The following is a 17,010-nucleotide window of genomic DNA, read 5'->3' on the forward strand; positions in this document are numbered from 1 at the left end:
CGTACATGCTTTTAGTAATTGTGCTAGGTGGTGTTGAAGTCGTAAGGTACCCCGCTTAAAAATAAATATTCAGATAATACTGATGTGTTTGAGTTGCGATGTTCACAATAGAAAATTTTGAAAAACTAATTTTAACCCTCTATGTTTATGTTCAGTACTTGGCCATAAGTAAATTCCCAAAGAAAATTTCCACTATATATTTCATACAAAACCATATATTATCAAACAATTTTTCTGAACGCATTTCTTTATCAATTTTGATGAAATAAAAAGCACTGATCTCACCATCCTCATGTGACTTATCAATATAAATGGTTGAAAGTGGAAATTAATTTCTGCTCAATATAGTTTAATTTGATTAATAACCACCTTTTTATACGCCCGTCTTTAGACAGGACGTATTATGGTACAGCGATGTAGGGACGTCCGTCCGTCCGTCCATCCATCCGTCCGTCCGTTCGGGGTTTTCTCTTTATAATTTCATTTCCCTTTCACATATCATGCTGAAACTTGCTGTGTAGCTTCTTTGTGGGTCACTCTAGATCATACTGCAATTTTGATCCATTTCGACCAGGAGTTTTGCCCCTTTATTTGGAAATAATTATTATATGGAGGGTACATAATTTGTCCGCCCTACTCCTCCAACAGTTTTCAAATGAGAGCTTTCTTATTTTGTGGAGTGTTTGTATGGGTATTGAAGATATGCATGTGGGATGGATTTTGATTTTCTACAATTTTTGAGAAAATTACAGGTTGTTGAACTTAGTCTATTTGGAAATTAATATTCTATGGAGGGTACATAACTTGTCTGCCTAACTCCTCCCACAGTTTTCAAGTGAGGACCTTCTTATTTTGTGGAGTGTTTGTAAAGGTACCGAAGATGTGCATGTGGGATAGATTTTGATTTTCTACAATTTTTGAGAAAATTACAGGTTGTTGAACTTAGTCTATTTGGAAATTAATATTCTATGGAGGGTACATAATTTGTCCGCCCAACTCCTCCCACAGTTTTCAAGCGAGGACCATCTTATTTTGTAAAGTGTTTGTATGGGTATTGAAGATGTGCATCTGGGGAAGGATTTTGATTTTCTTCCATTTTTGAAAAAATTACAGGTTGTTGAACTTGGTCCATTTTGAGGAAATCTCGATTTTTAAACTAAGACCCTTTGTTCATATGAAAGTTTGTCACAGCCTCATGATGGCTGATACTACCTGAAGCAAAGTTATACAAATTATAGCACAAGAAAAACACCCTATGTAAGCATTTCACGGGCATATTATGTACCGTTTGCAGTACTCTTGTTAAAGATGTCAGACATACAAAAACATAAGTATACATCAACATCAGGAAATCACACATTTTCGTTAAACAGAATAATAAAAATAGATGAAAACTTGTTGAAATGACAAAATTTAAATATCAACAGTTTTAAAAAACCTGCTAATTCCAAAAATATATTTTAATTGTGGATATTAGGGAACCAATGTATAATAAGACATCCAGTAGAGGAAATTCCAGCATAGGAGTTATTGCCCTTGACAACATTTTTTAAATCATGAATGATTGGTTACCTATGGAAAATATTAACTTTTTCAGTATTAATAGTTTACCAGATTTTTTATTATATCCAGTGAATACAATTCCTCAGAAAGATATATTTCTATCATGCGCAAAGTTTAATTTATTAAGATATTTGCAAAACCCTATAACATCACACGAGGATCGATTAACCTTGATTGTAAAGATGTGACAATTTTAACACGAAGTTTAATTTCAGAGTACTTACTCTTTATATGTGTATGTGTAATTTTAGAATAAAAGTTAATCGCCTTCTATAATTAGCTTGTATTAACTGATATAGTTCTCGTACATTAAGAAATGTCGAGATAGCTAGATGTAAAGTAACAGCTTTGTTTCAATACATTTATGTTGATATGGAGAAGACTACAGTATACATTGTCATAAGCAGATAATCCCACTTCATAGCTCTGGTGTGTGACGAAGGTTCCAGTGTGATTTATCTCGGTAACGAGCGTGAAATCCACCGCCAACATTCCGAGTTATGTGCCTTGCCTTAAAGTCTTCATTTCTCAAAAATAGAAATGCATAAAGGTTTTTCAAAGATATGTGAATTTTTGCGCCAAATTCACTGCCAGAACCCTTTACAAGTTGCTGTTGTGATTTATCGTATTTCAACAAGAAAATAATCTGTGATCAAAACTGTTCAGAAGATTGAGAAGATTCATACTGGATTAAATTTTATTTAGGTTTAAAGTTTTTAAATAATATTTTTTCCACCTTTTATTTAGGTAAGTTTTAATCAAACCATGACATACTCCGAATAATAAAATATAGATTGGGATGAATACAAAACAGGGTCATGTATACCGTATTTAAATGTGTTAAATAAATTAATATTACTCTGAATATTTTACGTCTTCATTCTTTCAAACGTCATAATTCCTTTATGAGGATGTTGATTTTGATTAGCATTGTAGCCCACGAACCTCTTGTTTTTGTAGTTCAATCCATTAGCACCTTTTACCACAGAGACGTTTGGCTTCATTCGGAATCCGCGACTAGGCGACAAAATTCACTGCGTGGCGTTCGTTGTCGACGGAAGTACGATTGACGTCATACCTGAGAATATCCTAAAACAACTGAAGGAATTGCAGGGCCTCATGAACCAGAGAAGTGAGTGGTATTTCTTTTTCTTCTTTTTTTTTTTGCTTGGACCCTGAAGTCCACGTAGAAAATATATAAGCAAGATTAAACCAAATGATATGGGGGAAAGTCACCTTGTGCATGCGCAAGTGTACGTTTATCTGAATCGGGATCGGGATTCATCGAAGTTTTGGCTGACGCCGACACATGTTGAGGAAAGAGGTGATATCGTTACAGCTTTAGCCAGTGCCTTATCCAGACACTCTGGCCGGGGGGTTATTGCGACCCAAGTTTGATTTTTACCGCCAAATGGCGGATGGTGGTGAAAATATTTAACTAACCCCGCTAGATCAGCCACTGCATAGCAATAAGACTTATATTGAAATGTCTGCATGTTTCAAGATTTAGAAATCTATTTTAAAACACTCTCGAACCTAGAATATAGACCCTTTCACGATAATTTCCGCACATGCGCACTCGACACGTCGAGTGGCAACGGCATCTGTTTACATTTACGTTAGTTACATAAAGATGGCGACGCGCGGACATTTGAAGAAGTTGAGAGTTGGAGCACTCAAAGAGTTGGCAAAAGATTTGTCAATAAATATAACGAAGAAAGGAAAAGACGAACTTATACGTGAAATTCTCGATGCACAAGTTCCCGTCTCTTCCCTCACACCAGTCGTTTTTCGATCCCAAAATGAAACCATATTTCCTGAAGCAAAGGAAAATCTCCCTCCCTTTAATTCGGTCTCTTACCAAAAATCACTACCCATGGGTCTCAAAATATCGTTTTCTACTATTTACGAATTCATGATTTCAAGGAGAACAGAATCCGGCAACAATATAAACAATTTTAATGGGATGGACAGAGCTGTGAAGCACTACGATGCTGGTGATGTGAGAGAAGTGTCCAGTGCACAGGTATACCATATTGTCAATCACTTTATTATATTGACTTTATTAAGCACTATATATTTTGAAAATGCAAAACAGCATACTCAATTAAGTTTAAGACTAATGATATCATTGTTTATAAAGCATGTGCTGTACATAAAGGCACACCTTTTAAAAAGGGGTGGGGCAGTCGGATTTGAACTTCTTATAGGAGTTATGAGATTGACCACTGTTCAATATCTTCACTGCCTGGGAATCATTTACAATAAAAAATTTAAAAAGGGGGGGGGGTGAAAGATATAGGTTACATATGTATATACATGTAAGAAGTACAGACTTTGAATTGAAAATGAATACAATGTAATTGAAAAAAGGGGAGTAGCCCCCCCCCTTTCCCCCTTTGATATGTCTGCAGCACGTAAAATGAAAACCACCTCTACTAGTAATTTCCCTTTTTTTTTTAATATTGTAATTCACCACAATTGGAGCATGTCAATCATTAGCAAAATATTTCAAATCAAGAAAAAGTATCAAAACACATGTGATTTAATTATATATCTTCTTTTACAGGTAGATGATTCTACAGTGTATGTAAGAGCAAGATGTTATGCCTCCATGAAAAAGCAGGAGTATAATGTCTACATTTGCGCGACAAAAAGAGGACATGCAACACCAATCTCCATAGATTCTGCATATTGTCAATGTCCCATAGGGTGAGTCTATTAGGGAAAGCAATACAGAAAATTAGTGGGAAAAAATACTTACATTTTCCTTCTGATTTGTACCCTGGATTGTTAGTAGGGATATTCATCAGTTTCATTTTTTTCTCCTATTATTTCAGATTTTAAGAAACTAAAAAGGAATGTCTCTGTTAATATCCATAAGGAATTGACATTATGACATTCAATAATCAATTTTTCTTTTAATTTATTATTATTAATTTTTTTTTGCTTTTGAAAGTCACAGTAGAGTCTAACCCATACTGTAAGTTTATGTGTATATTTGAATTTAATTCTAGCTTGGCACAGGCCTGCAGTCATATTGGAGCATTGCTATTTGCATTAAGCAATATGAAAGATGGTGATGAGGAACCACCGAGTTGCACATCAGTCCTGTGTCATTGGAAAGCACCACGAGCCAATGCAAAACCACAACCTATGTCTGCACTTGCACATAGAAAACCTTCAACAGACTCAACAAATGATCCAATGACTGAGCCTGCTCCTCATCCACAGACAATCTTTGACCCCAGACATTCTATGGATAGGATACCTGACCTTGACCGTACATTGCAACACCTACAGAAACTTAAGGAAATTTTTCCCAAAACAGGTAAGATAAAGCATCTGGCAATTGATGACAGCTCAGACTGGACTTCTTTATTTAAGGAAATTAACACTATGTAAACAGTAATATGATCTCTTTATCTTGAGATAAACATAATTATAACAAATGTATAAAATTGAACAATACATTTGACAAAATAAAAAGCAATCATACATGTATATGTTGCAAAAATATCTAATTGAGATCTAGATGACTTAAAATATACTGTATTATAGACATAACAATTATAAATAATACACCAGTAATAACAAACTTGACTAAAAAAAAAAAAACAATTTAATAATGAATCATAAGATTTGAATTTGATTGGATCCTATAATCAACATGTATATATATTAAATATATTTTAAATATATGTTTGTTTCAGGGATGGTGCATATTTGGAATATCCCAGACCCTGTCCCTATGGCATCACATGAAGAAGAAATTGTGACAACCAAGGACCCCTACATCATGAACATGGAAGAAATGCTTTTTACTGTTGGCAACTGTGAGTATCAAACACAGAACAAATTGATATTGAAAGTTCTACATGACCATTTACCACCTGCAATAACTTTCCTTCCTACCAAGTTTAATGAATGTACAATAAAAAGGAACTGCTTAATGTAACATATGACCCACCACATAGTAATATAAAACAGGTTAATATATCAACACATTTTTTCCCAGTGCCCCCACCTTCCATTGACATGGATCTAGTGATGTTCATAGAGAAGTATACACAGGAGCAGAAAAAGTGTGAAATGTGGAAGCAGTTACACATTGGAAGGATAACTAGCTCCTTATTTGGGGATGTATTATCTGCTGGTAACAACTCCAATTCTCTAATTAGACAGATAGTCGAGGGATCAAACCTTGAAAGGTATGTTGAACAAAGATATCATATGTGCATGCATGCATGTAACATTTACAAGATTGCATCTTAAATTCTGTTTTTAAAAATTCAGTAAACAAGATCACCTTTTCTACTTAAACATAATACAAATTAAAAACATATGCATCAGTATATACAAGTTATATTACCAGACACAACCACCTAACTTCTTATGGTAGATTGATCCCAGATGTGATATCATATGTTTTTGCAATAATTTTTATTAAATTACTTTGCACTTGATGGGAATATAACTTTCAGAGGAATTTTATTCACTGGATAATATAAAAAAAATTGGTTATTTATTGATAGTGATAAAATTTATATTTTTCATAGAGTCTAATCAATTATTTCTAATGAAATTTTTTGATTATTCTGCTTTACAAAAATGTGTGATTTTCTGATTTTGACTTATACTGTCTGACATCTACGAAGGCGACAACATACACATTTTCTTTGGTTACCAATTAAATCAAGCCATATCAAGTGGAAATGGATACAGTTTTCCACTTTCAATTAATATTTATTTATAATATTTTTGTATAAGTAACATGAGGGTGGAGCTACCTTAAGTATAAGTTAATTCTTGATGTTCTGATATTTTTGAATTAGGTAAACAAACATGCCAGCATCTGTACAGTGGGGGATAGATCACGAGGACACAGCCCGAGTGAAGTACTCTATGATGAAACAAGTACTGGGGGACAGCTTTAGAATCGACCCTACTGGATTGATGCTCTGCAGTACCCATACTTTTCTAGGTGCATCCAGTGACGGGAGGGTAACAGAAGAGAACAGCACAGGCGTGCTTGAAATAAAATGCCCATACTCCATAAAGGGTACTTTGGTAAATGCCATGGAAATACCAGATATCCTTGCAATGGAAGACAAGAGCTTTTGTCTTGGAAATACTAGTGAAGGACCAAAGTTAAAGTCATCCCACAAGTATTATGCCCAAGTACAGGGATAAATGGCCTTGATGAGTGCCCCATGGTGCGATTTTGTTGTTTGGACTGCGGCAAAATCCAACAATATATGTGTTGATAGGGTTCTATTTGATCCAGAATTTGTGGCTTCAATGATGCCAAAACTTGTTCAATTTTATATGAAATTCATATTCCCAGTGTATTATGATCAAAATTAATTTCCATTTCACAGAGTATCCAGTATTCATAAAACAAGTATTATGAAATTGAATGCAATAGGTATCATGTGAGTGTACATGAATCATAGTCACAGATAATGGTATATCATATTGCTTATAAATGAAAAAGACTTGTCTGAAACATTTTTGTTATGCCAAATACTCTTTTTGGCTTTTCTGAAAGCTATAAAATGGAAAAACGATATATTGTCAGACAACCAGACTTTGTTTGACCATTAAGGTGGCTCACTACACCCAGAAATAGTTTCTCAAATTAGCACGAATTGATTTAATTATAAAAGATATGAAGATATGATGACTTACAATAAGTATATATGCCAAAAAGGCAAATTTGGATAAAAACATGATTTAAAAAAAAAAATATTTCAACACATTTAAACAAGAAACTCTGGGGAATTTGAACTTGAGATATGCTGTTCACCAGCCCAATGCTTTAACCACTGAGCTACAATGATAGACAAACGAATCGATCGATACAAATAATGTCACAAAACATTTAAATCGCCGTCTTGTGACATGGTGTCATACAGAGTATAAGCTTTAGTGTAGTGAGCAACCTTAAGGTATTCTGTTTATAATGCCCAATGTAATCACATTAAATTCATGGATAAAATTGTTAAAGCCAGTATACAACCGAGTAAAGCTTAGGGTCACTATTTGAAGGTAAATACTTGTCATGTACAGTAAATCATGGTTATAGCAAACTTCCAGGGTCAGCGAAAAACAATTTATTGTAATCAAACTTAAGTGTACCTTATCCGTTTACCTGATCAGTTTTTACTGTATTACATGTATACCACAAGGGGAATTTTACTTATCTTCCACAAGGGGTACATCAAGATTCGAGAGCCAACAGCATACTTGAAATAACTTACTGACAAGTGGTATCATTGACAATGGCAAAACACCATCAAAAATATGAAAGTTTTTTACTCGGCCTATACTGCGCTCTACATGTATACGGAGCTGTGCAATTTCCTGAGTATTATATACATCTTCCACAGTAAATTGATGGTCATTACGTAAAAAAGGGGGGATATTAAGATAGCATCCTCTCTGTTTAAGCAAATCTGTTATCGTGAAACCCTTATCTGCCATAACGCTATCAACTGGTTCTAAAAGGTCCAATAGGCCTGACTCTTCTGTGATTTGTCGGTCAGAGACTTTTCCACCCCACCCCTCAGAAACAAATGATATAATACCAGATGGAGTGATGCCAACCAAAAATTTAGCTGTATTATGATTCTTGTAATTTGAAAATGTTAATGACTGATTTGTTAAACTGGATGATTTTTGAATAAATATTTCAGTGCAGTCTATAATGATACGTGTATTAGGAAATTTTTTAAATTGAGAGGGCATTGTGCGTTGAACATCTTTGGCTGGAAATGGATTAAGGAATTTCAGTTCTTTATGAAGAAGACATAGCCAGGTGGTGTAATATTTCGAGAATGTGCTAGGAGCTATACAAAACCGCTCTGCAATGTCCTGGACAAAAAGACCCAAACGGTTTCTCATAAGGACAGCAAGAAGCTGATCTATGGGTTGGAGATGGGACCTACGCGCTCTTGTCCTGTCTGTCCCTGGCAACGTATGGCTCTCCCCAGTCCAATAGGTCATCCTTTCACACTTATCCTTCAGGTAGCTGAACAGCCAGAGAAACATTGCAAAGGTTGGAAGACTGGTATAGAACTTTGTCAGGCTGTCATTGTCTGCTATCCTGTGAACTCCCCATCTTTCTCTCTGTAGATCACGTTTGGTCTCCCGCAACTCTTCCTGCAGTTTTTCATTCTCTTTTGAAAGAGGGTCAGGGTCGCACAAAGTACCTATAAGTAAATAAATTAAATCTAACTATGAAAATATCACGATTAAATTCATGCCAAGATATGTGTGTGTGTGTGTGTGAATGTACATAAATTTGTGTTCTAAAATGATTGTATTACTTTTGAGCTACCCTATGTGAGTATGTTGTAATTATAATTATAAGAACTCATATCATCACCACTTCTTTGACATTTTCTATAGCTCATAATGTAAATATATCTTGATACAATTGTTTATGACAGGGTTTCAATATGATGCAACACAATACATATTGCAGAACCCTCAAAAGTCTTTTATGAAGTGTGTTTTTTAAAAAAAAATATTGAAACACTGCCTGATATATATATATATATATATATATATATATATATATATAACATAGTGCACAAGAATTTTTAAAATCTTGTACATAAAAACCCAATGCATTCTTCATAGAGGAAATTGATTATTAATACAAAATCCGAGTGACATCTTTTTTTAAAACTGACCTGCATCCTTGGTTTTCATGACATTTGTAGTCTCATTTCCATGATCTGGTTCATGATCTGAAGGTATATCACAATAATTGGAATGCATATATAACGACAACCTCTTGTGGCATTCCTCCTGCACATTTTCATCCCTCTGTTTCTCATGAGCCTCCTGAGAATGAAATAATAGCAATTAGAGAATAAGACATCAATAAAGTAGAAATTGAATACTTTATACAGGTGCTAGTACAATTTCACTTTTTGAGAACATTGCAATAAGTCAAAATTTCAATCACATGTAAAACATTCATTACTTTTGAACTGAAACTCTTAATTTGTAGACACTAGAAATTCAATGAAACAATATTGAATAGCAATTTTATTTTGGAATGATCGACTTCTCAATCATTTCATCACAATATTCAGATTTTGACTTAAAATTAAGATATTTCATGATCCTGGGGCCAGATCTTTAAAATTTAATCAAAATATAAATTTCATTATAATGCCATCTTAACTTTTTGCAAAAATTTAAAATGTGTTTTCTTCAGTATCAAAGCCAGGTGAAAGGTCCAGTTGATTTTGTGACCTGTATACAATAGTATACATCTCACACTTCATTTCTTTTGAGATTCCAATTACCCAGAAAAGTTGGTGTGATTCATATTAGTAAGGCTGTTGAATTTACAACCTTTGATTGGTTGCCACAAAATTATATATTTTACTAATGATGAACAAAAATTCATTTACATACTATGTTCTGAAGATCCATCTATTCTAAATATAACTGGACTGGAAAATTTATATTGAACAATATATGGCACTGTATTTGGATGCAACTATGTGTTATGTAATCTCTTCTTTCTTTATTTGTATATGTATATGTACAGTATTTGTATATATTTACATGTTGCCCCTTGAGGTTCCTTAACTGGAAAATAAAAAATATGTATATATGTATAACAGTTGTGCATTTTTAATTGCTATGAAAACTTTGTACCACCTGGTCTGGTTGGGAACTTGGGATGTTAGGGTTGTGTAAAAAATATAATGTAATATTGATACTTATTGGATACTTAACATATTCATTAAAAATATTACTTCCCTACATGTTGGTAAAAATTATGTCACCTTTGGTTTACACTTCAATCCTACAGTTGGTATACATACTTGTGATAATACATATTTTCTTACAACATATAAAGCAAACCTCATAACAATTAAATGAGTCATACATGTATAAATACCTTAGATTGTTGACGTTCAAGTTTTCTAGAATCTCTGGCAACCTGAGCCACGTCTCGAACAGCTGCTTTGTAAGAAAACAATGTCGGCGCGTAGTTCTGGTCTGAGGAATCATACCCATGCCACCCGTCTATAAAATGGACTGAACAGACCCAAGTGTTGTCATTTGGGGCCCAATTTTCCCTATTAATAGCTTTTATCCAAGCTCTCCTTTGTCTCTTGTCCTTCGGAAATCGAAAAAAAACTAATGCCACTGAATTTGCTCGTTGAATTGTACCTATTTGTACACTTGTACACACAACAACTTTTTACCATCGCGTCGTTCGATTGTTTTGTTTATACGGAAGTCTGCGTTGCCACTCAGTGACGTTTATACGCATGCGCCGCAAGAGGGCGCTTTTTAATCGTGAAAGGGCTTATTAAGTTTTTGTTAGAAACACATGCTTCCGGTTGGAAACGTAACTGGTTTAGAACTACATGAAAAAGTGGAGATAACGAACAGTGATACATTTCGTACATGTAGTGTTTCCATTTGTGAGTATAAATGCACATGTAGTGTCTGCATCTACAGGTGGCAGGGGACAGTTCTTTTGTTTCTGAAACATGTGGGTAGGTGGTATACAGACTATGATTATGACAGACTAATGAAAAATCATATTTCCCTTTTATGTCAATATTTGTATTTCATATTGGTGTAGTTAATAAATTATGACCCTAAATTACATGTAATCTCTAAATACTGGTGCTGGTTCACAAAATATGCTCTGGGCAGGTGCTCCTTTTTGCTTTGGTTTTCTCTCAATTTCGTATTTGCACCCATCTAGGAATCATGGTGAATCCCACTTGTTGTATATCAACATTTTTATTAAGCACTCGGTTACATTTGACATGTATCCTAAAATTATTGTATATATTTTTTTACACATGTGATATCACTTCAAATATGGGGTATTTCTACATTTTTAGCTCACCTAAGCTGAAAGCTCAAGTGAGCTTTTCTGATCGCTTTTTGTCCGTCGTCTGTCTGTCTGTTTGTCTGTTAAACATTTACATTTTCAACTTCTTCTCCAAAACCACTGGGCCAATTTTATTAACCAATGTTAGCACAAATCATCCTTGGGTGAAGGGGACCCCTTATCCAAGGGGAGATAATAGCAAATCAGTAAAAATACACTGAAAATTTTTAAAAATCTTCTTCTCCAGAACCAGTAAGCCAATTTCATTCGAACTTAATGCAAATTATCCTTAGTTGAAGGGAATTCAAAATTGTTCAAATTAAGGGCCAGGTTTTCGTCAAAGGGGAGATAATCACAAAAGTGTAAAAATAGGGTGGGGTCATTTAAAAATCTTCTTTTCATGAACCACTGTACCAGTATAGTTGAAATTTACGTGGAACTTTGCTGACATAATGGAGATTCACGTTTGTTCATATCATGGCCCCCCAGGGGTCGGATGGCGCCACAATAGGGGAAACCATATTTTATATGTATTTATATAGGAAAAATCTTTTAAAATCTTCTTCTCAAGAACCATTGAGCCAGAAGAGTTCAACTTTACATGGAAGCTTCCTGACATAATGCAGATTCAAGTTTGTTCATATCATGCCCCCCGGGGGTCGGGTGGGGCCACACTAGGGGAAACCATATTTTATATGTGTGTATATAGGAAAAATCTTTAAAAATCTTCTTCTCAAGAACCATTGAGCCAGAAGAGTTCAAATTTACATGGAAGCTTTCTGACATAATGCAGATTCAAGTTTGTTCATATCATAGCCCCCAGGGGTCGGGTGAGGCCACAATAGGGGAAACCATATTTTATATGTATTTATATAGGAAATATCTTTAAAAATCTTCTTCTCAAGAACCATTGAGCCAGATGAGTTCAAATTTACATGGAAGCTTCCTGACATAATGTAGATTCAAGTTTGTTCATAGCATGGCCCCCAGGGGTCGGGTGGGGCCACAATAGGGGAAACCATATTTTATATGTGTTTATATAGGAAAAATCTTTTAAAATCTTCTTCTCAAGAACCATTGAGCCAGAAAAGTTCAACTTTACATGGAAGCTTCCTGACATAATGCAGATTCAAGTTTGTTCATATCATGGCCCCTGGGGGTCGGGTGGGGCCACACTAGGGGAAACCACATTTTATATGTATTTATATAGGAAAAATCTTCTTCTCAAGAACCATTGAGCCAGAAGAGTTCAAATTTACAACAAAGTTTCCTGACATAGTTCAGATTCAAGTTTGAAGCTTTATGACATAGTTCAAATTCGAGTTTGTTGAAATCATGGCCCCTGGGGTGTCAGTTTTGCCACAATAAGGGAAACCGTATTTCATATGTGTAAATATATGATAAATTTTTAAAAATCTTCCTCTCAAGAACTACTGTGCCAAAAAAGTTGAGATATACATGGAACCTTTATGACATAGTGCAGTTTCAAGTTTGTTCAAATCATGATCTCCGGGGGTCAGGTATGTCCACAATAGGGGAAACCGTTTTTCATATGTGTTAATGTAAGATAATTGGCCACAATAGGGGATCAAAGTTTTACATACAAAGGTATAAGAAAAGTCTTTTTCTGAAAAATCACTAGGCCAGAAAAGTTTACATTCACATGAAAGCTTCCTGACATTGATCAGATTCAATTTTGAAAAAATCATGGCCCCTGGGAGTAGGTTGGGGCCACAATAGAGATCAAAGTTATGAGCTAAGGTGACTCAGGTGAGCGATGTGGCCCATGGGCCTCTTGTTTTTTTAAAGAAGTTAACCGGGCCTATAGTGCGAAACTGTCCCCTGCTACCTACAGGTTAAAGTAGGTGTGTGAAAGAAATGTGGGCTTTTTTTGCAAGTTGAAAGTTGATTTGTATCTGTAACTGACAAAGGCATTTAAGTGCAGCATATGTGTGATCCCATTCTTTGTTTTAACAGATATACCTCAAGTGGTGTACATGACGAAAATGGACAAAGTTTGTCCGAATGTAGACGAAGATGCCGCCAATATGTTCTACAGCTCAGGTGTCCGTGACGCCATTGACAAGATGTCTGACATCATGGGATTACCACGTGGTTATATTATGCCGATCAAAAATTACGAAAGTGAGACGGGTCTGGAGCCGAATATTGATATCCTGATTCTAAAAGCCCTGAAGCAGACGACAGACTTTGTAGATGACTACATGGAAGATCAAATGGATAAAATGGCAACCGAGAAGAGGAGAGAGGAAAAGGATTGAACGAATATGATGTTGGTTGTGCGAACAGGGTAAAATCGAACTGACCAAGTGGTTAGGAATTTGGGAAATAGATTCAGAAGCATGAATGTGTTGTAAAACAAAAAAACCCTGTACATATGCTTCTTGAAGTATTAAGCAGTTCAACATCGGAGGAGGACATGTATTGCTGACTTTAATTGAGGTTGATATGAAGACATTTTGTGACTTGATAGGGTTTAGGGTATATGTCAACACTATACAGGGTGTTTCAGAAAGCGTGCAATAATTTCTTTTGTCGATATTTTTTATCACGTTGCGACCGACTTTAAAGATCTATTTGTCATCTGAAAGGATATTGTTTTAATTAAGACACAAAAGTTTTTCACTGTGACATCAAATAAACACCAAGTCATACCGCAACATGTAATAAATTAAGTCATACCGCAACATGTAATAAATCAAGTCATACCGCGACATGTAATAAACTAAGTCGTATCGCGACATGTAATAAACTAAGTCACACCGCGACATGTAATAAACGAAGTCGTATCGCGACATGTAATAAATTAAGTCACGCCGCGACATGTAATAAATTAAGTCACGCCGCGATATCTAATTGACACCAAGTTTTATCACAATGTATGGTAAACATTAAGTCTTGAATTGCTATTTTTGGTTGGTGTTATAAACTCCGAGCTTTCAACAAATCTGAAAATACGTTGTGGGGAAAACGTCATGCCCTCTTCTATGTCATCCACTTGTTTACAACCTCTTGATAATTTGTTTATTTATCTAGTTATATAACTCGTTGTCCTCTCAATTTGCTTTTCCCGCTGACAATGTATATCTGTACATATATGTACTAATAAAGAAAAAAGTGTGTGTGTTGCTGTTATCAACTACTTCAACAATTACATTCTCAATGATTGGCGTTATAATCATGGATTGACTACATGAGAATTGAAAAGTTCAAAACAAATCTATATTCTCAAGGTCAACAAACAAGAATTGGGAAGAAAAGACACGATATCCAAAACTTGGCATAAACAAACCTTTGAAAATTATAGGTAAAAACAAAACATATGTGCAAAACAGGACTTTGTCCCGGTAAGATTATGACTTAATTGATCGTCTTTAATCATACTTGGTCGAAATATAGATATTTAAAACTGTTGGTATACTCTCCTATGCAGTTTACATGTATTTTGTGATCTATTTTCTACACAACAATCATTTATGAAGTATTTGCTACAGATTGACTGGTGTATTTCTTGATTTATTTTTACATACAACTTAAAAGTCAAGATAAAACAATTTTAAAACTCATAAAATTCATAACCCTAAATATGTTGACTGAATTCTGCTAAAATACAGGTAAATCACAGACACATACACACACACAAAGACACACACACACACGGAGAACACACACACACACACAGAGAGAGAGAGAGCAGTACTTGTTAGGGTAAATCAGGGAGAAGAGATCGTACTTGTTGCAGGTAAATCTCCGGTAAATCACAGATGAAGAGGAGACCGTATTTGTTATCAAATAAAAATTCACACCTGTTGTCCTCTACAAATTTTTCAAATGTGTACATAACGGAAACACTATCAAATTTTATACTTCTGATCTACCTTGGATAAACATCTGTCTTCTCATTCCTTTCCATTTATTTATTCACTCAAAACCAGGCTTCAAGACCATAAACTGAAAATAGACTTAAGTCAAAATTTTAATCACTTATATATTAAAATTTATCTTGCACAGATGTTTAAAAAAAGTGCAGGTTTTTAAAATATCCAAATGCGAACATATACTGAAAATTGTATTTGTTTATGAAGATTATTACAAAAGTTAGCTGGATTTGAAATTTAGACTTTTAACGTCTATTCCCAGTTTATGGTCTTGAAGCCAGATCATTGGTACATGAGGTACAAACAAATATATACATGCACATATATAAATTATGATTATAGGTAAGGGTCACATTAAAATAAAAGTAGACATTGAAAAATATAAATAAACATATGGTAAGGTGTAAATAAATTAGTTCCTGTAAATCTTGTGGAGATGTTATTGAAGACCTTATCTATGCCCATGTAAAAATTGAAATGTCTGTCGCGAACCAGCCACGAGACAAATTGTGATCACTTATATGTTAAAAGTTATCTAGCACAGATGTTTGGGAAAAAAACCACTGGTTTATAAAAAAAAAATTAAATGCAAACATGCATATGCTGAATTTAATTGTTTATGAAAATCATATGATAAGTTAGTTGGATTCGAAATTTAGATTTCAGTCTACTCTCAGTTTATAAAGGGACTGATTCACGATTTTCTTCCAAATTTTGTTTTTCACTTTAAATGATTAAAATATACAGTCTAATATGTTAAGAGGGTTTCACAAAAAAAAAATTAAGGTTATTCATCATGACAGAAGCTCCTTATAGAAAGTTTATTATTTGTTTAGAAAGCAAAGATTGAGGTGTGTTATTGTTTACGGGGTGTTTCAAAATGAATGGACATTGATTCAAGTTTATTATATATATCACATTTCAAGTATACTTTAGGTAAAATGTGTCATTTAAAAGTTAAAATTCGTGATTGTACAAAATGAAGATGCTTTAACTTACAAAATAACGTTTCACTGGTTTGTTTGTTTACATAAAAAAGACTCGAGTCTTTGTTTCCATAGCACAGGATCAAAGCTGATATATTGCTCTTACCCTTGCATTCAGACGGTCCAAATTTTGATTGTCAACATTAAATGAGCTATGCAGTGCTTACGGTAGTTCCGGATCACTTTTCTGTATAATATCACTTTTCTGTATAATACGCTATGAATCAATACTTGAAGGACAAATCTATATTTTGTTATATAATAAATGAAGAATAGAGTAAAGTGATGCTTTCAAGAGAAAATAAAATTCACCTTCGCTGGTTTCACTATTTATATGCGTCAGTAAAAGAGCTCAGCATCGACACAGAACAGCGGTTTGAAAATTTTCCACGTGCCATTCAAAAGAAAACATGTAGGATATAAAATAAATGCAAGTAACTGTTTGGACTCCATGACTTGTTTATTTATTATAATATAATATGTTTATTCACCCATCAAGGGCCCTCGGGGGGGATGTACAGGTTAACGCAAGTTAATATCAAGCACCTAAAACATTTTGAATAAATAAAAATTGTGAACCTACTGTTACGTTGTTGCGGATCACTTCGTTTTGCAAGTTTTTTCTTTTGTTGTATGCTTGCATATTGTTTCACGTTCCATTCCAGAATTTTTCACACAG

At 34.4% G+C, this 17,010-nt stretch overlaps 2 protein-coding genes across 4 annotated transcripts in view; both read left to right on the forward strand.

The window, feature by feature from the left end:
- Positions 1-14,589, forward strand: part of LOC125654048 (interferon-induced protein 44-like) — a 56,577-nt gene extending 41,988 nt beyond the window's left edge. For all 3 annotated transcript variants that reach the window (XM_056144066.1, XM_048883796.2, XM_056144067.1), the window contains 2 exons: positions 2,524-2,695; positions 13,424-14,589. In XM_056144066.1, coding sequence (XP_056000041.1) covers positions 2,524-2,695; positions 13,424-13,728 — 477 coding nt within the window. In that variant the 3' untranslated portion in view covers positions 13,729-14,589. The remainder of the gene's footprint in view (positions 1-2,523; positions 2,696-13,423) is intronic.
- On the forward strand, positions 2,714-8,278 carry LOC125654037 (uncharacterized). The gene is made up of 6 exons (XM_048883783.2): positions 2,714-3,589; positions 4,133-4,275; positions 4,581-4,894; positions 5,277-5,399; positions 5,582-5,774; positions 6,399-8,278. Exons 1-6 carry the CDS (start codon positions 3,197-3,199, stop codon positions 6,400-6,402), a joined length of 1,170 nt encoding a protein of 389 aa, XP_048739740.2. The 5' UTR covers positions 2,714-3,196; the 3' UTR covers positions 6,403-8,278.
- Positions 14,590-17,010: the final 2,421 nt, after the last annotated feature.

The sequence above is a fragment of the Ostrea edulis genome, chromosome 7 (assembly GCF_947568905.1).
Source record: "Ostrea edulis chromosome 7, xbOstEdul1.1, whole genome shotgun sequence".
In the NCBI taxonomy this organism is placed as follows: Eukaryota; Metazoa; Mollusca; class Bivalvia; order Ostreida; family Ostreidae; genus Ostrea; species Ostrea edulis.

Coding starts and splice junctions, on each gene's coding strand:
- LOC125654037 (XM_048883783.2), top strand. CDS start 3,197: ATGGCGACGCGCGGACATTTGAAGAAGTTGAGAGTTGGAGCACTCAAA. Junction 4,276..4,580: donor TATTGTCAATGTCCCATAGG/GTGAGTCTATTA, acceptor ATTTAATTCTAG/CTTGGCACAGGCCTGCAGTC. Junction 4,895..5,276: donor GGAAATTTTTCCCAAAACAG/GTAAGATAAAGC, acceptor TGTTTGTTTCAG/GGATGGTGCATATTTGGAAT.